The sequence below is a fragment of the Oncorhynchus gorbuscha genome, unplaced genomic scaffold (assembly GCF_021184085.1).
Source record: "Oncorhynchus gorbuscha isolate QuinsamMale2020 ecotype Even-year unplaced genomic scaffold, OgorEven_v1.0 Un_scaffold_587, whole genome shotgun sequence".
Taxonomy (NCBI): Eukaryota; Metazoa; Chordata; class Actinopteri; order Salmoniformes; family Salmonidae; genus Oncorhynchus; species Oncorhynchus gorbuscha.
In genome coordinates, this window is record NW_025745422.1 from 113,331 (window position 1) to 131,478 (window position 18,148).

The window sequence follows — 18,148 nt, forward strand, 5'->3', positions numbered from 1 at the left end:
ACTTAAATGTTATTTTTCTAAACCTCTTTGGATGTGTCTCCTAAAAGGCTATAAAGTCATTGTAAAGCACATACCCCCAGGTTATAGCTGCAACCATGTGCAGGTACATGAGATAGTGGACACATCCATCCCAATAGGAGATCATGTGTCCATGGGCCGTGTTAATGTAGGGGTCTGCCTGTAACGGACATTATAAAGGTATACAGATATATTACTATAACACTGTTAAAGTCTGCTTTCATTGGGTTCTTCATTGCATGGGACAGTTTTCAGTTTTCATTTCTGTAATCAGTGGCATGGACTGTAGGTAGTGTGTGTGTGTGTGTGTGTGGGGGGGGGGTCTATACATGCGTCCATTAGGTCCATGTATGTCCGTCCGTCCATGTGTGCATGCGTCCGTGTGTGTGCCACAGGGATGTTTACTTGCATTTTTTAAATAAAAGGTGATGAAACCATCGATGATACTGTCCTGCTCCAGACCAATGATCAGGTTTACCACACTCAGGAATGCATACACTGCAAACACTGGCAGAACAAGAGAACACTGAATAATACAGTTCTGTTTTACTTTACTTATTTTAGTTATTCTAGTCATTTAGTACATGCTCTTACAATCAGTTCCTTCAATTAACAAACACATAACAAAATCATAGCAAAGTAAACATTTAAAAATCAGCAAAATGAGTGGTCTAGTGTGCGTAGCAAAGACAGGTACAACAGCGAAGTTAGAGCCCGTTGTGGCTCAGTTGGTAGAGCAGAGCGCTTGTAACACCAGGTCCAGGATCGTCGCTTTTCCATTCCCACTGGGGCCTCCCATATCAAAATGTATGCATGCATGTAAGTCACTTTGGATATACAGTATGTATATAAAAACTAGCCTAAACCTACAAGTCTTAGTTAAAATAGAGAATACCTGCATGGGAAAACACTGGGGAATGTAGAGGAAAACGAGCCTAAACCTACAAGTCTTAGTTAAAATAGAGAATACCTGCATGGGAAAACACTGGGGAATGTAGAGGAAAACAGTGTAAACTCTCACCATAGAATAGAGGGTCTTTGGGTGCCTTCTTCTTGAATAGAAAGCGTGCAGATATAGCCAAGATAAGAACAGTTGTAGATCCAGCGAAAAAGGCTGTCTCAATGCTAGACATAAAAAATACTCAATTAATTAGGCCTAACCAGAAGTAACCTGCTAAGAATCAAATCAACCAGGACACATATTACTAAAGCTTTAAACGAGATTGCATACAAGACTGCATACAAAACGACTAGGCTATAGCATCATCCACTATCGAGCATTATAAGGTTTATTAACGGCTCCAGTAAAACACATGACAACTATATTATCGACAATATCCCTACTTACCTGTTAGTGTAGATCAGAGAGTTGAAGAAAAATGAAATGGGTATTGATGTCAAGGACAAGATAAAAACTCCCGTCCCAGCAGACGCGTGCATTGCTCTATTTACACTGTCGACGCGCATAAATAATTATTTGTTACTGAAAATAAAACACAAAATTATATCTCTTAAAAACCATTAGAACATGTTGCTCAATACATTTGTATTGGGCGCGTGCTGCGCCGTACTACTATTCTGCCAGCACCCTGTGCGCATCTCAATCGTATAATAAGGCTTCCTTCTCTCCCTGCCTAATTAACAATGCAGAAGTCGGGAAACCTAGGCTTAGGTTATCTGCTTTTACCTATCCATGTGTCACAGGTCAGTATGGATGAAGAGAAGGGAGCAAGGAGAGGAAGCGACTGCAAAGCATTGAGATCCCCTTTCCTATGGCGCTAAATTCTATTCTGACTGCTGTCGTCGACTCATGATCCCACAAGTGGAGTTCACGTCCCTGAACATGACACGTGATCAATGGCATTTTTCCATGTACATTTTGGTTGGGGCAAACAGAATTTTAAAAAGTGGGATGCAGTGTTCTCCCTGTACACCAAGGCAGAACCGTAGGATAAATAAGGGGGGGCATATAAGCAGACAATGAAAGCTCTTACAATTTTTTTATTTTATTTTTTTATTTCACCTTTATTTAACCAGGTAGGCAAGTTGAGAACAAGTTCTCATTTACAATTGCGACCTGGCCAAGATAAAGCAAAGCAGTTCGACAGATACAACGACACAGAGTTACACATGGAGTAAAACAAACATACAGTCAATAATACAGTATAAACAAGTCTATATACAATGTGAGCAAATGAGGTGAGAAGGGAGGTAAAGGCAAAAAAGGCCATGGTGGCAAAGTAAATACAAAATAGCAAGTAACACACTGGAATGGTAGTTTTGCAATGGAAGAATGTGCAAAGTAGACATAAAAAATAATGGGGTGCAAAGGAGCAAAATAAATAAATAAATTAAATACAGTTGGGAAAGAGGTAGTTGTTTGGGCTAAATTATAGGTGGGCTATGTACAGGTGCAGTAATCTGTAAGATGCTCTGACAGTTGTTGCTTAAAGCTAGTGAGGGAGATAAGTGTTTCCAGTTTCAGAGATTTTTGCAGTTCGTTCCAGTCACTGTCAGCAGAGAACTGGAAGGAGAGGCGGCAATATTCTGATTATATTTCTCTAAAACGGGTTATAGGCCACATGTGCACCACCAAGTCAGAACAGTAGGCGAAATTAAGAGGGGTAAATAGACCAAATAATTAGGGTGAGGCACATGGGCTACTAACACCTTCTACACAACATACACTTAGTATTACTTTCTTAGCTACAGTATACATATCTCCTTGGCATATTACATCATGTATGCAGCAGCATACATGACATTTTTGGACTCACCTTGTTATGCTGTGCTCACCTGAACAGGAAGGTGGCGCGATGGACCTTCTGGGGCACATTTTGTCATCAAAGTCTGGCATTCTCTGAATTTATGGTGCTTTCAAAACAACTGGGAACTCTGATAAAAACTGTTGAATCATGATGACGTCAATGATCTTAAGGTCGTAGCTCTAGAAAGAGGCCAGATTCACAATTCCGAGTTGGATGACCGTTCAATATGTATTGTCCCAGTCGGAGCTCATTTATTCCCGATTTCCCAGGTTTTTAATTAATTGAAGTCAAGTTTTCGCAGTTCCAAGTTAACTCTTGTTTTGTACGCGGCACAAATCATGATTCATTGACAGCATGGCCAATGTTGAATGTTTATCATTTTAAACTTGGAAAAGAGCCCCTTAATCCCAGATTTGTGACCACACAGCCACTCCACTGAATAGCAGGCTAGTGATTTCTTAGCAATGCTTGTATGTACTCGGTACCCTGGTCCTGGCAGAGCAAAATTCAGTTGGTGGTGGAGTAACTGAAAAAGGTTGGAAACCACTGAGCAAAGTGATGATGAGCTATATGGCCATCTTGAATTTAGGCTATTTAAATGCCATTGGCCTACTCTATGTAGAGCAATATCAATCCATCAGACAACATATTTCCATGGCCTACTCTATGTAGAGCAATATAAGGAAAGTGAGGTAGGTTGGAAGCTTGTGAAGCAGAGCTTTGTAAACCATGAAGTGATCTCTGGATGTAGTGAGCAATATAAGTCTAGTGATCCGTCTGATAAAGGATGGAGTGATGAGTATTAAAACTGTCACCTGTAATAAAGTGAAGGGAGATATGAAGTGATCAGACAGGAGTCTACACGACCTTCTAGTGATGAGTATTAAAACTGTCTATGAAGTGATCATGACCTTCTGATAAAGGATGGAGTGATGAGTATTAAAACTGTCACCTGTAATAAAGTGAAGGGAGATATGAAGTGATCTACATGGATTCTAGTGAGGTCTATATCGACCTTCTGATAAAGGATGGAGTGATGAGTATTAAAACTGTCACCTGTAATAAAGTGAAGGGAGATATGAAGTGATCTACAGGATTCTAGTGAGGTCTACACGACCTTCTGATAAAGGATGGAGTGATGAGTATTAAAACTGTCACCTGTAATAAAGTGAAGGGAGATATGAAGTGATCTACAGGATTCTAGTGAGGTCTACACGACCTTCTGATAAAGGATGGAGTGATGAGATGGAGTGATGAGTATTAAAACTGTCACTGTAATATTAAAACTGTCACCTGTAATAAAGTGAAGGTCAGATATGAAGTGATCTACAGGATTCTAGTGAGGTCTACACGACCTTCTGATAAAGGATGGAGTGATGAGTATTAAAACTGTCACCTGTAATAAAGTGAAGGGAGATATGAAGTGATCTACGGGAGTCTAGTGAGGTCTACACGACCTTCTGATAAAGGATGGAGTGATGAGTATTAAAACTGTCACCTGTAATAAAGTGAAGGGAGATATGAAGTGATCTACAGGATTCTAGTGAGGTCTACACGACCTTCTGATAAAGGATGGAGTGATGAGTATTAAAACTGTCACCTGTAATAAAGTGAAGGGAGATATGAAGTGATCTACAGGATTCTAGTGAGGTCTACACGACCTTCTGATAAAGGATGGAGTGATGAGTATTAAAACTGTCACCTGTAATAAAGTGAAGGGAGATATGAAGTGATCTACAGGATTCTAGTGAGGTCTACACGACCTTCTGATAAAGGATGGAGTGATGAGTATTAAAACTGTCACCTGTAATAAAGTGAAGGGAGATATGAAGTGATCTACATGGATTAAAACTGTCTAGTGAGGTCTAGGTCACGACCTTCTGATAAAGGATGGAGTGATGAGTATTAAAACTGTCACCTGTAATAAAGTGAAGGGAGATATGAAGTGATCTACAGGATTCTAGTGAGGTCTACACGACCTGTCTGATAAAGGATGGAGTGATGAGTATTAAAACTGTCACCTGTAATAAAGTGAAGGGAGATATGAAGTGATCTACAGGATTCTAGTGAGGTCTACACGACCTTCTGATAAAGGATGGAGTGATGAGTATTAAAACTGTCACCTGTAATAAAGTGAAGGGAGATATGAAGTGATCTACAGGATTCTAGTGAGGTCTACACGACCTTCTGATAAAGGATGGAGTGATGAGTATTAAAACTGTCACCTGTAATAAAGTGAAGGGAGATATGAAGTGATCTACAGGATTCTAGTGAGGTCTACACGACCTTCTGATAAAGGATGGAGTGATGAGTATTAAAACTGTCACCTGTAATAAAGTGAAGGGAGATATGAAGTGATCTACAGGATTCTAGTGAGGTCTACACGACCTTCTGATAAAGGATGGAGTGATGAGTATTAAAACTGTCACCTGTAATAAAGTGAAGGGAGATATGAAGTGATCTACAGGATTCTAGTGAGGTCTACACGACCTTCTGATAAAGGATGGAGTGATGAGTATTAAAACTGTCACCTGTAATAAAGTGAAGGGAGATATGAAGTGATCTACAGGATTCTAGTGAGGTCTACACGACCTTCTGATAAAGGATGGAGTGATGAGTATTAAAACTGTCACCTGTAATAAAGTGAAGGGAGATATGAAGTGATCTACAGGATTCTAGTGAGGTCTACACGACCTTCTGATAAAGGATGGAGTGATGAGTATTAAAACTGTCACCTGTAATAAAGTGAAGGGAGATATGGTAGACGGCATCCGAAGATTTAAGACTAAGAGTAGTGGCTGCTGCAATCAGGTAAATGGTGTCACCATACTCAAGAACTGGCAGGAAAGTTGACTGTACACTCTGCTTTCTGCTGTTCATGGAGAGGCAAGATCTATTATTATATTACATGAATATATATGAATATATATATATATATATATATATATATATATATATATATATATATATATATATATATAATTACATGAATATATATATATATATTTATTCAGATTTTTCAGGGGGAGCTGCAACACCCTCAGCATCCCTACTTCCTGTGACTATGGACAGAGAGCTGTAATAAGAAGGGGTCAAGTGAATCATTTTACATCGATCTTTAGCAAAGCACTTAGTACATCACAGACATCAAATGGTTGAAATGAAAATAAACTATGTGAGTCTGTTAGAGCATTATTCTTTACAATCTGTTGAGGCGACTAAAGGACTACCTCTTTCAGAGACTATCCTTTCAAGCAGGTGGCCAGTTGAAGCCTAACGCTTATTAAAAGCACTACAAATGTACATGTTGTCTAGTATGGGACTAGAGGCTGTCAAACCCCGCGGGGGCAAGGAGGGGTTGGAGCTTTGTTTCAAAGATTTGACAATTTTCCAGAATTTAGCTGGAAAGTATTAACAAAAAAAACGAGTATATAAACTATTCGAGAATACTTGGCTTGTTGCAAAGCAGTTTTGCTCTGCCGCATTCGGATTGTGTGGAAATGATCAACTGTGTGTTGTCGTGTTTCGTGTCGGGTGTCTAATATGCATGGTCTACACAGATTTGTGGTAATTCCAAAATAAAGGTAATCAGCGATGCTGTCTGCTTGACGTGACACCAGAAAACAGCGCCACCTAATGGGTTAAAAGAAAAAAACAAGAAGGATTCACAGGAAGAGACGTAAAACCGCGGAAGTGTGCGTCATTCCTGGAGAGCGAGAAAGAAAGCAGTAACAAACACTGGCCCATTAGTCTGTGAAAAATTCGCAATAAAACGCAAAAATGCGTCATTGATATTTTCCACGGTTATCAATCGTAAAAGCCAATTAAGGACAACGGTACGAAATGGCGACTGGGGGTGGTGGAATCGGTCCACCGTCCAATCTTGAAGGACGAGCATCAAATTTCGCCCATTCTGGAGCGGGAAGAAATGCTGGAGTGGCCTCGAATATGCCAGTCCCCGTGGTCGCAGCACCAATCTCACCCCCGTCGGGTGGCCTTCACCGGGAGCCTATGTACAACTGGCAGGCCACGAAGAGCTCAGTAAAAGAGCGCTTCGCGTTTCTCTTCAATAACGAACTGCTCAGTGACGTTAGGTTTATTGTCGGTAAAGGTAGACAGGCGCAGAGGATACCAGCGCATAAATTCGTCCTAGCTGCTGGTAGTGCAGTATTTGACGCCATGTTCAACGGGGGAATGGCCACCACCTCGGCCGAGATAGAGTTACCTGATGTGGAACCTGCAGCCTTCCTAGCCTTGCTAAGGTAACATCTATTGACCGACCATGCACTGCATTGCGATATAATATATTTGTAGAGAGGTGGTGTTACCCCAGTACGTTAGTTAAATTGTTCCCCTTATTGTTATGAGTGCTGACATTGCATTGTCTGTATGATAATATTAATGTATTATTAACACATTCGAGACTGCTGCCTGCAGGCATAGACTGGAAATCACTTGCCACTTTAAGGAATGGAACACTAGTCACTTTAATAATGTTTACATATCTGGCATTTCATACGTATATACTGTATTCTATACTATTCTACTGTATCTTAGTCACTTAATAATGTTCACATATCTGGCATTACTCATCTCATATGTATATACCGTATTCTATACTATTCTACTATATCTTAGTCACTTAATAATGTTTCACATATCTGGCATTACTCATCTCATATGTATATACAGTATTCTATACTATTCTACTGTATCTTAGTCCGTCTGCTCTGTCATCGCTCGTCCATATGTATATAGTCTTAATTCATTCCTACTTAGAATGGTGTGTGTTGGGTATATGTTGTGTAATTTGTTAGATATTACTGCACTGTTGGAGCTGGAAGCTCACACATTTTGTGACACCTGCAATAACATCTGCTAATTACGTGTATGTTACCAATACAATTTGATTTGATGTGAGTTGATGAAACGGATATCAAACGAGGCTCCTGCCTGAGCTATTCCTAATTACTATGCCTAATTACCTCTTTTAAAACATGAAACGTTTTTCTCTTCTATATGCAATGTCAAGCTTTTGTTTTAGAAGACAGACATTCTGGTGTTCTGGAAGCCTGTACATCCCACCTTCTTTGACCACTTGTGTGTGTGTGTGTGTGTGTGTGTGTGTGTGTGTGTGTGTGTGTGTGTGTGTGTGTGTGTGTGTGTGTGTGTGTGTGTGTAGGTTCCTGTACTCTGACGAGGTCCACATAGGACCAGAGACGGTGATGACCACTCTGTACACGGCGAAGAAATATGCCGTTCCTGCTCTAGAGACTCAGTGTGTGGAGTTCCTTACCAAACACCTCAGGGCAGACAATGCATTCATGCTACTCACTCAGGTATATAGGGCTGCTACTATAACTCCTATTGCATGAACTATTCTCCATAATACTGCTACTCACTCAGGTATATAGGGCTGCTAATATAACTGCTATTGCATAAACTATTCTACATAATACTGCTACTCACTCAGGTATATAGGGCTGCTAATATAACTGCTATTGCATAAACTATTCTACATAATACTGCTACTCACTCAGGTATATAGGGCTGCTAATATAACTGCTATTGCATAAACTATTCTACATAATACTGCTACTCACTCAGGTATATAGGGCTGCTAATATAACTGCTATTGCATAAACTATTCTAAATAATACTGCTACTCACTCAGGTATATAGGGCTGCTAATATTACTCCTATTGCATAAACTATTCTACATAATACTGCTACTCACTCAGGTAGTATATAGAACTGGTAGCATTAACTATAATACATAAAACCCTCATGTGGGTACTAAAGAATATGCCAGCTCTTCACGAAATAGAATAGACTACTGTAGTTCATCACTTAGAAAGAATAGCCAAGATGGCATCTCTGCCAATTCCTCTTGGGTAACAATTCAGAACAGGGTAATCAAAACTCCAAAAACTAAGCCATGACTGAAGATAATACACCGGCCTAGATGACTTGGGTAGTACTACAGAATAAACTAGCTTAAACACAGGTCACATCCCACACTGACTGAAGATAATACACCGGCCTAGATGACTTGGGTAGTACTACAGAATAAACTAGCTTAAACACAGGTCACATCCCACACTGACTGAAGATAATACACCGGCCTAGATGACTTGGGTAGTACTACAGAATAAACTAGCTTAAACACAGGTCACATCCCACACTGACTGAAGATAATACACCGGCCTAGATGATTTGGGTAGTACTACAGAATAAACTAGCTTAAACACAGGTCACATCCCACACTGACTGAAGATAATACACCGGCCTAGATGACTTGGATAGTACTACAGAATAAACTAGCTTAAACACAGGTCACATCCCACACTGACTGAAGATAATACACCGGCCTAGATGACTTGGGTAGTACTACAGAATAAACTAGCTTAAACACAGGTCACATCCCACACTGTCCATGTCCACTGTCCAAAGTATTTGCGTAGGCTAATGTGCTTCCAAAACAAAACATCTTAAAAAATGTAAGGTATATTCAAGTGTTCTCGTTTCCTGTTTTTGTTCTGTTGAGCAAGTTTGATCCTAGAATGTTGTATATTATGTTATGCCTTTATCAAATCAAGTGCAAATTGGTGTGGCGACAGACGACTTCCCCATGTCTCTCATGCTGATGTGTCATCTTGGACCGTGCTCATTCTTTCTGCAGGCCAGACTATTCGATGAGCCTCAGCTTGCCAGCCTCTGTTTGGAAACAATAGACAAAAGCACCGGTGATGCCATAAACGCAGAAGGATTCACTGACATTGACCTAGGTATGCATCAGTATGGCCTATTATTCACACAGGAACATATCCCAATGATATACAGGAACATATCCCAATGATATACAGGAACATATCCCAATGATATACAGGAACATATCCCAATGATATACAGGAACATATCCCAATGATATACAGTGGATGATATACAGGAACATATCCCAATGATATACAGGAACATATCCCAATGATATACAGGAACATATCCCAATGATATACAGGAACATATCCCAATGATATACAGGAACATATCCCAATGATATACAGGAACATATCCCAATGATATACAGGAACATATCCCAATGATATACAGGAACATATCCCAATGATATACAGGAACATATCCCAATGATATACAGGAACATATCCCAATGATATACAGTGGATGATATACAGGAACATATCCCAATGATATACAGGAACATATCCCAATGATATACAGGAACATATCCCAATGATATACAGGAACATATCCCAATGATATACAGTGGATGATATACAGGAACATATCCCAATGATATACAGGAACATATCCCAATGATATACAGGAACATATCCCAATGATATACAGGAACATATCCCAATGATATACAGGAACATATCCCAATAGGAACATATCCCAATGATATACAGGAACATATCCCAATGATATACAGGAACATATCCCAATGATATACAGGAACATATCCCAATGATATACAGGAACATATCCCAATGATATACAGGAACATATCCCAATGATATACAGGAACATATCCCAATGATATACAGGAACATATCCCAATGATATACAGGAACATATCCCAATGATATACAGGAACATATCCCAATGATATACAGGAACATATCCCAATGATATACAGTGAACATATCCCAATGATATACAGGAACATATCCCAATGATATACAGGAACATATCCCAATGATATACAGGAACATATCCCAATGATATACAGGAACATATCCCAATGATATACAGGAACATATCCCAATGATATACAGGAACATATCCCAATGATATACAGTGGATGATATACAGGAACATATCCCAATGATATACAGGAACATATCCCAATGATATACAGTGGATGATATACAGGAACATATCCCAATGATATACAGGAACATATCCCAATGATATACAGTGGATGATATACAGGAACATATCCCAATGATATACAGTGGATGATTTGGGTAAATGATGGGGGTTAGCCATCATGCGTGCTTCTGATGTAGTCAACTGGGTGGGAAGAACATAATTCCTTCCAGGACAACAGGAGGGGTCAGCAAATTAATTAAACTCCTGAGCAAACATTCCATAACTGCAGGTGGTAGTAGCTACGTCACCAACCGTGGCTTTATACCTGTTAAGACCATTACACTCAGCACAGTATGTGGTGCGATGCACCTTTTCAGTTTATTTATGAACCGACCAATAGACTTATGGTGTTGTTAAAAAGGAAAATGCTATTGCAACCTCTTTGCAATAAGGTATTGAGACCAAAAGCTCAATAGAAGTGTCATGTGTTTAATACCAGGGATACAGTCAGCTGAGTGTTTACAATTAGAAAGCTCACAACACTATTTATATTCTTCCCTTGTAGGTGTCACCTCCCCAGCTATACATTTTGTGACCCCAATGAGTATCCCTCCTTTCCCCTGTGGAATGTCCATGGTCCTCTTTGTTTAGCCAGATGTCAGAATCCCACCCCATCCATCTTCTGTTCTGGGCCTGACCCTGCTCATTAGGTCATGGTTTCTAAATGAGTGTACACACAGTTCATGGCCTAAACTCCATTAATACTCACAGTAATCTTTCACTAACCAGGATACAAACTAACTACAGTTTAACTTGAAACATGTTACATTTGAATAGACTCCATCAGTATTTTATTAGGATCCCCATCATAGGGGTAGTGGAAGAAATTGGCTGCTTTAAGTGTATGTTGGTTTCTGGGTGCATTCTGGAGGCAATTGAGTTTAACCTTTGACCCTAACCCCTTCCCTTTTTGTCATACTGTGTAGACTAGACCTAACACCGAGCCTGTGTTTTTAGATACGCTGTGTGCAGTGCTGGAGAGAGACACCCTGGGGATTCGCGAAAACCGTCTATTTGGTGCGGTGGTGCGCTGGGCGGATGCCGAGTGTTACAGGCAACAGCTTCCCCTCACCTCTGAGAACAAACAGAAGGTTCTGGGCAAGGCCCTAACCCTCATCCGCTTCCCACTCATGACTGTGGAGGAGTTTGCTGCGGGTGGGCATCTCTCTGTCTGAGACATACACACAGAGACAGAAAGACAAACACACACACACTATCTAAAGTTGTAGTTTAAAATGCTAAATAAGTTAGGACTCTGCTTTGTCAGATTTCACATATCCTAAATGTTATTACTTTTTAATACGAGTAAGCACTGCTTTTCATCAAGCTCAGTTTTGTCAAATATAAATACTTGAACATACTTGTAACTGAGAATTCATTTTGAACATAACGGTGTATAATCATTTTATAAATGTGTTTGTCTTTCTGCTGTCCATTGAACCCAGCCCTAGAAACCAGTTTGATATTAATTATTGTGCAACAGGGCCTGCCCAGTCTGAAACCAGTTTGATATTCTTTCTTGTGCAACAGGGCCTGCCCAGTCTGGAATATTGTTCGATCGGGAGGTGGTAAATCTGTTTTTACACTTTACAGTAAACCCCAAGCCGCGGGTAGACTACATTGACAGGCCCCGCTGCTGCCTCCGAGGAAAGGAGGGCAGCATTAGTAGGTTCCAGCAGGTTGAAAGTCGCTGGGGATACAGTGGCACCAGTGACAGGATCAGGTGAGACTGTGTACCTGCTTGTCTACACCGTGACAATATCCTACCGGCTCCACACTACAATTACAATGACTAAAAGCCCTTGCACAGAAATTACTTTTATTTTGCTCGTATTTGTTTTTTGGACATGCAAATTATTCAGACGGAAAAAGATAAACTATTAATTCTAATTCAGATGATGGTGTGTCAAATGCAGCCTCGGTACAACACTGGTTTGTCCTTCCATAACCTATAAGCCTTTTTCTACAGACCTCGGTGGAGAGAAACCCTTATGACTGGCAGGTGGCCTAGTGGTTAGAGTGTTGGACCAGTAACCAGCAGGTAGCCTAGTGGTTAGAGTGTTGGACCAGTAACCAGCAGGTAGCCTAGTGGTTAGAGTGTTGGACCAGTAACCAGCAGGTAGCCTAGTGGTTAGAGTGTTGGACCAGTAACCAGCAGGTAGCCTAGTGGTTAGAGTGTTGGACCAGTAACCAGCAGGTAGCCTAGTGGTTAGAGTGTTGGACCAGTAACCAGCAGGTGGCCTAGTGGTTAGAGTGTTGGACCAGTAACCAGCAGGTGGCCTAGTGGTTAGAGCGTTGGACCAGTAACCAGCAGGTAGCCTAGTGGTTAGAGTGTTGGACCAGTAACCAGCAGGTGACCTAGTGGTTAGAGTGTTGGACCAGTAACCAGCAGGTGGCCTAGTGGTTAGAGTGTTGGACCAGTAACCAGCAGGTAGCCTAGTGGTTAGAGTGTTGGACCAGTAACCAGCAGGTGGCATAGTGGTTAGTGTTGGGCCAGTAACCAGCAGGTGGCCTAGTGGTTTGAGCGTTGGGCCAGTAACCAGCAGGTGGCCTAGTGGTTAGAGCGTTGGACCAGTAACCAGCAGGTAGCCTAGTGGTTAGAGCGTTGGACCAGTAACCAGCAGGTAGCCTAGTGGTTAGAGCGTTGGACCTTTAACCAGCAGGTAGCCTAGTGGTTAGTGTTGGACCAGTAACCAGCAGGTAGCCTAGTGGTTAGAGTGTTGGACCAGTAACCAGCAGGTAGCCTAGTGGTTAGTGTTGGACCAGTAACCAGCAGGTAGCCTAGTGGTTAGAGTGTTGGACCAGTAACCAGCAGGTAGCCTAGTGGTTAGAGTGTTGGACCAGTAACCAGCAGGTAGCCTAGTGGTTAGAGTGTTGGACCAGTAACCAGCAGGTAGCCTAGTGGTTAGAGTGTTGGACCAGTAACCAGCAGGTGGCCTAGTGGTTAGAGCGTTGGGCCAGTAACCAGCAGGTGGCCTAGTGGTTAGAGTGTTGGACCAGTAACCAGCAGGTGGCCTAGTGGTTAGAGTGTTGGACCAGTAACCAGCAGGTAGCCTAGTGGTTAGAGTGTTGGACCAGTAACCAGCAGGTGGCCTAGTGGTTAGAGTGTTGGGCCAGTAACCAGCAGGTAGCCTAGTGGTTAGAGCGATGGGCCAGTAACCAGCAGGTGGCCTAGTGGTTAGAGCGTTGGGCCAGTAACCAGCAGGTGGCCTAGTGGTTAGTGTTGGACCAGTAACCAGCAGGTGGTCTAGTGGTTAGAGCTTTGGGCCAGTAACCAGCAGGTGGCCTAGTGGTTAGAGCGTTGGGCCAGTAACCAGCAGGTGGCCTAGTGGTTAGAGCGTTGGGCCAGTAACCAGCAGGTAGCCTAGTGGTTAGAGCGTTGGGCCAGTAAGAAAGGTTGCTGTTTTAAACCCAAAGCCGACAAGGTTCTGTCAATGTGCTCTTGAGCAAGGCACTTAACCCAGATTACTCTGGATAAGAGTGTCTAATAAATGTCAAAATAATAAGTTGGTTCAACATATTTTAGGTGGTTTGCTTCTGGCAGAGCCATAAAAAACCAGCCACATCACTGTTTTACAGTGGTGGAACATTTCAATGCAAATCAACATCCCCAGAAAAGTTTGAGATGGTTGTTCTTCTATTGAACTGTGTGCTGTTAAAGGAGTCAACCAGTTGAATTTGAGCGATGGTCTTTCTCCAGCATCATACCTCTTCACCACACCCCCATTGGCCGAGACGATTGCATGTGTTTTAATAAAGGCAGTGTTCGTACATTTACATTTACATTTAAGTCATTTAGCAGACGCTCTTATCCAGAGCGACTTACAAATTGGTGCATTCACCTTATGACATCCAGTCTCCCATTGGTGGAGTTTCTACTGCATGTGTATTAATAAAGGCAGTGTTTGTCTCCCATTGGTGGAGTTTCTACTGCATGTGTATTAATAAAGGCAGTGTTCGTCTCCCATTGGTGGAGTTTCTACTGCATGTGTTTTAATAAAGGCAGTGTTTGTCTCCCATTGGTGGAGTTTCTACTGCATGTGTATTAATAAAGGCAGTGTTCGTCTCCCATTGGTGGAGTTTCTACTGCATGTGTTTTAATAAAGCCTGTGTTTGTCTCCCATTGGTGGAGTTTCTACTGCATGTGTTTTAATAAAGCCTATGTTCGTTCGTTTGAGGTTTCTAAAGGTATCTTGTAATTTCCATCTCCTGTAGATTTAATGTAAATAGAAGAATATCAGTGGTGGGTTTCGGACTGTATGGCTCGATCCACGGACCTACGGACTATCAGGTTAATATACAGGTAAGCATTTAATAATGATGAACTAACGATGTTATCAGCCTGGTAGCCAGACCAAATGTGTCCTGTTAGTGCTTCAGTCACACGATAACTTCTCCAATGTTCCTTACTGCATATGAAGCACTACGAGATCTGGTTACCAGGGTTGTGTTGAGTAGGGCACATAGTAACAAAACGTTTTGTAATGGAAAACTAAAAACCTGGGTTATTAGACAAGGTCAGGTCGTACCTTTCAAAATGTTTTTGTCCCCTGTTTGGTGCCAACTGAACACAATATATGTATTTTTTTTAAAGCTATAGTGCAAACAGTAATTGACAATAATTGTATCCATTTTTTTCCCCAGATTATTGAGAGTGACAAAAGCCTAACGCTAGCAACAAACGACACGGGCTTCAGCTGTGACGGAACAGCCAACACGTTCAGAGTCATGTTCAAGGAGCCGGTGGAGATTTTACCCAACGTTAGCTACACCGCTTGTGCAACCTTAAAGGTACGCTCACCCCATAACGACGGTACTCAAGTGCAACCTTAAAGGTACGCTCACCCCATAACGACAGTACTCAAGTGCAACCTTAAAGGTACGCTCACCCCATAAAGACGGTACTCAAGTGCAACCTTAAAGGTACGCTCACCCCATAACGACAGTACTCAAGTGCAACCTTAAAGGTACGCTCACCCCATAAACACAGTACTCAAGTGCAACCTTAAAGGTACGCTCACCCCATAACGACAGTACTCAAGTGCAACCTTAAAGGTACGCTCACCCCATAACGACAGTACTCAAGTGCAACCTTAAAGGTACGCTCACCCCATAACGACAGTACTCAAGTGCAACCTTAAAGGTACGCTCACCCCATAACGACAGTACTCAAGTGCAACCTTAAAGGTACGCTCACCCCATAACGACAGTACTCAAGTGCATGTTTACAAACAAATAGGCTATTGTGTTTTATTTTTGCCTCTGCTGCTAACAGCACCATGGTTATTATAGACTTGAATCAAATGTTGATGCAAACTGGTTTTGGTCTGTATTCTACTAGATCATCAACCCTGTGTGACCACAGTTGAGACTTTGTATCAACATTTTAATCATCAGCTCATCTTAAAGGGATTGTTCACACAAAACAAAACTACAGTATAAACATTTATTTTTGTATTGTGTCCATTAGTTCACTGTTACAATTTTTTAGGAATGTTTAATGTCAAGCTTTCAAGGTGGATCATTTCAGTACGTAGCAAAAACAGCGTTTTGTGCATAATTTCTCTATGTTAACAATCCACTTGTCTCCTGTAGGGCCCGGACTCTCACTACGGCACTAAAGGGTTAAAGAAAGTGAGCCAGGAGTCCGCCACGGGGACCAAGACCACCTTTTTCTTTTTCAGCTCTCCTGGGAACAACAACGGCACGTCAGTGGAGGACGGACAGATCCCAGAGATCATCTACTACACCTAGACAACTCCTCACCACACCTGGGTCCTGTAGAACCATGGACCTGGACTTGTCCATGAAATAGTTTTGCATTTTGGTTTCCGTTGCAGCACTTAAAATAAAAATTTCTGTTGCTTGTACTATTAAACATGGATCCCTAGTAAACACGATTGGGTTGTGTTCAGTAGGCAAACTTGTTGCAGCTAGAAACGTCATGAATAGAGATGACGTGATGACTCATTGCGGCATGTTTTTTCTAGGTAATGTATTTATTTCTGAACGTTCCGCAATGTTGTTCCCTGCTGAACAATGCCCTGGATCAGGTAGACACCATCTACCACACCTAAACCAGGGGGCCATGTTCTGTAGGCATAGAATGGAGGAAACTGAGTGCGACTGGGAGGTACTACCTGAGCTTGTCCAATAAGAAGCACTTGTTTTCTGTTACAAAATGTTTTGCTATGGTGTGCTCTAATGAGAACTACCAATGAGGTTGGGTAAGCCTGAGAGTGGAATGGAATGGCGCACTTCAGGAAGGATTGTAGCCTGGTCCCAGATCTGTTTGTGCTCTGGCTGAGTCCATTTCTGTCGTTGTCCAAGACTATTCCAGAAGGAGTTGGCAAAAGGGCAGAAACAGACCGACACCCAGGCTAGAGGGATTGTGCCTTCTGCTGTTCAGGAATGGATACAAAGACTTTTGGAAACCAAAAGGAGTGGAGTAGTGTCAGTCTAGTCTGCTGGTTTGTGAACTTGGATGTGTGCGAGACCAGTGGATGCTGGTGGGAGGAACTATAGGAGGACAGGCTCATTGTAATGGCTGGAATGGAATAAATGGTAAGGAGTCAATGTGGTTTCCATATTTTTGATACCGTTAAATTGATTCCATTCCAGCCATTACAGTGAGCTTGTCCTCCTATAGCTCCTCCCACCAGCCTCCACTGTGTGAGACATTTGACATATTAGAACTGTAACTCAAAAAGGATTGTTACATGTAGAGATGTATAATAGGACTGTGGACTGGCTGGAATCTGGGTGATGGTAGACAATGACACAGTTGGAAATGTTCTATATTCTACTACTGGCTTTCTGTGGTCTTTACCTTCATCAGGGAATCACCCACTACAGTGCTGTTGTCTGGAGTGTATTCACTAGACACTGAAACGGGAAGGGACTACCTGAAGAAACTCGTTTTCATTGCAAAATGTTTAGCTATGGTGTGCACTTATGAATACACCCCATGTAGTGTAAAATCGCAGAGTGCCCTTCACTGGTCGATCAATGTTATTTCGTAGTTTGAATGCTGACGTGGTAAAAGTTCCACTGTTTTCGTGCTTAACCTTCATTGATTATATTTGCAGTAACGTCTGAGTATTTGTGCGTATGTTAAAGTTTGCCAATGTATGTTACATGCTTTAATTTGTTTCCTTAGCATGTCATCTAAGAGTAAGACAGGATAATATTGTGACTGTTAATTGCTGAAACAAGTGGAAATTTATATTTTTATCTCTCTGCAATAAAGTATGTTGACACCAATGATGTAGTTGTCTGATATCTTCTGAAATGATTCAGTGTAGTGTGTCATTAAAGCTACAGTCTGGGATCGGTGAAGTTGTTCAACAATACATCACAGATTTAATGCTCTCAAACACACCCATAATCTGGGAAACAGTTCAACATAAACACACCCATAATCTGGGAAACAGTTCAACAATACATCACAGATTTAATGCTCTCAA

At 41.5% G+C, this 18,148-nt stretch overlaps 2 protein-coding genes across 5 annotated transcripts in view; one reads left to right on the forward strand and one right to left on the reverse strand.

Annotated features, from left to right (window-relative positions):
* The window catches only part of LOC124018905 (transmembrane 6 superfamily member 1-like), an 11,943-nt gene extending 10,164 nt beyond the window's left edge, over window positions 1-1,779 (reverse strand). For 2 of the 3 annotated variants that reach the window (XM_046334232.1, XM_046334231.1), the window contains exons 1-4: window positions 1,367-1,779; window positions 1,040-1,143; window positions 428-525; window positions 75-178 (exon numbers count right to left, since the gene is read on the reverse strand). In XM_046334232.1, coding sequence (XP_046190188.1) covers window positions 75-178; window positions 428-525; window positions 1,040-1,143; window positions 1,367-1,485 — 425 coding nt within the window. In that variant the 5' untranslated portion in view covers window positions 1,486-1,779. The remainder of the gene's footprint in view (window positions 1-74; window positions 179-427; window positions 526-1,039; window positions 1,144-1,366) is intronic. The other variant, XM_046334233.1, reaches the window with a different exon arrangement.
* Window positions 1,780-6,471: 4,692 nt separating this feature from the next.
* LOC124018884 (BTB/POZ domain-containing protein 1-like) lies at window positions 6,472-17,945 on the forward strand. 2 transcript variants are annotated; one of them, XM_046334192.1, is made up of 8 exons: window positions 6,472-7,048; window positions 7,969-8,125; window positions 9,469-9,574; window positions 11,640-11,837; window positions 12,213-12,405; window positions 14,898-14,985; window positions 15,327-15,473; window positions 16,278-17,945. In XM_046334192.1, exons 1-8 carry the CDS (start codon window positions 6,630-6,632, stop codon window positions 16,434-16,436), a joined length of 1,467 nt encoding a protein of 488 aa, XP_046190148.1. In that variant the 5' UTR covers window positions 6,472-6,629; the 3' UTR covers window positions 16,437-17,945. The 2 variants fall into 2 exon arrangements, with proteins under 2 accessions (XP_046190148.1, XP_046190149.1); XM_046334193.1 differs by having other exon boundaries at window positions 12,276-12,405.
* Window positions 17,946-18,148: the final 203 nt, after the last annotated feature.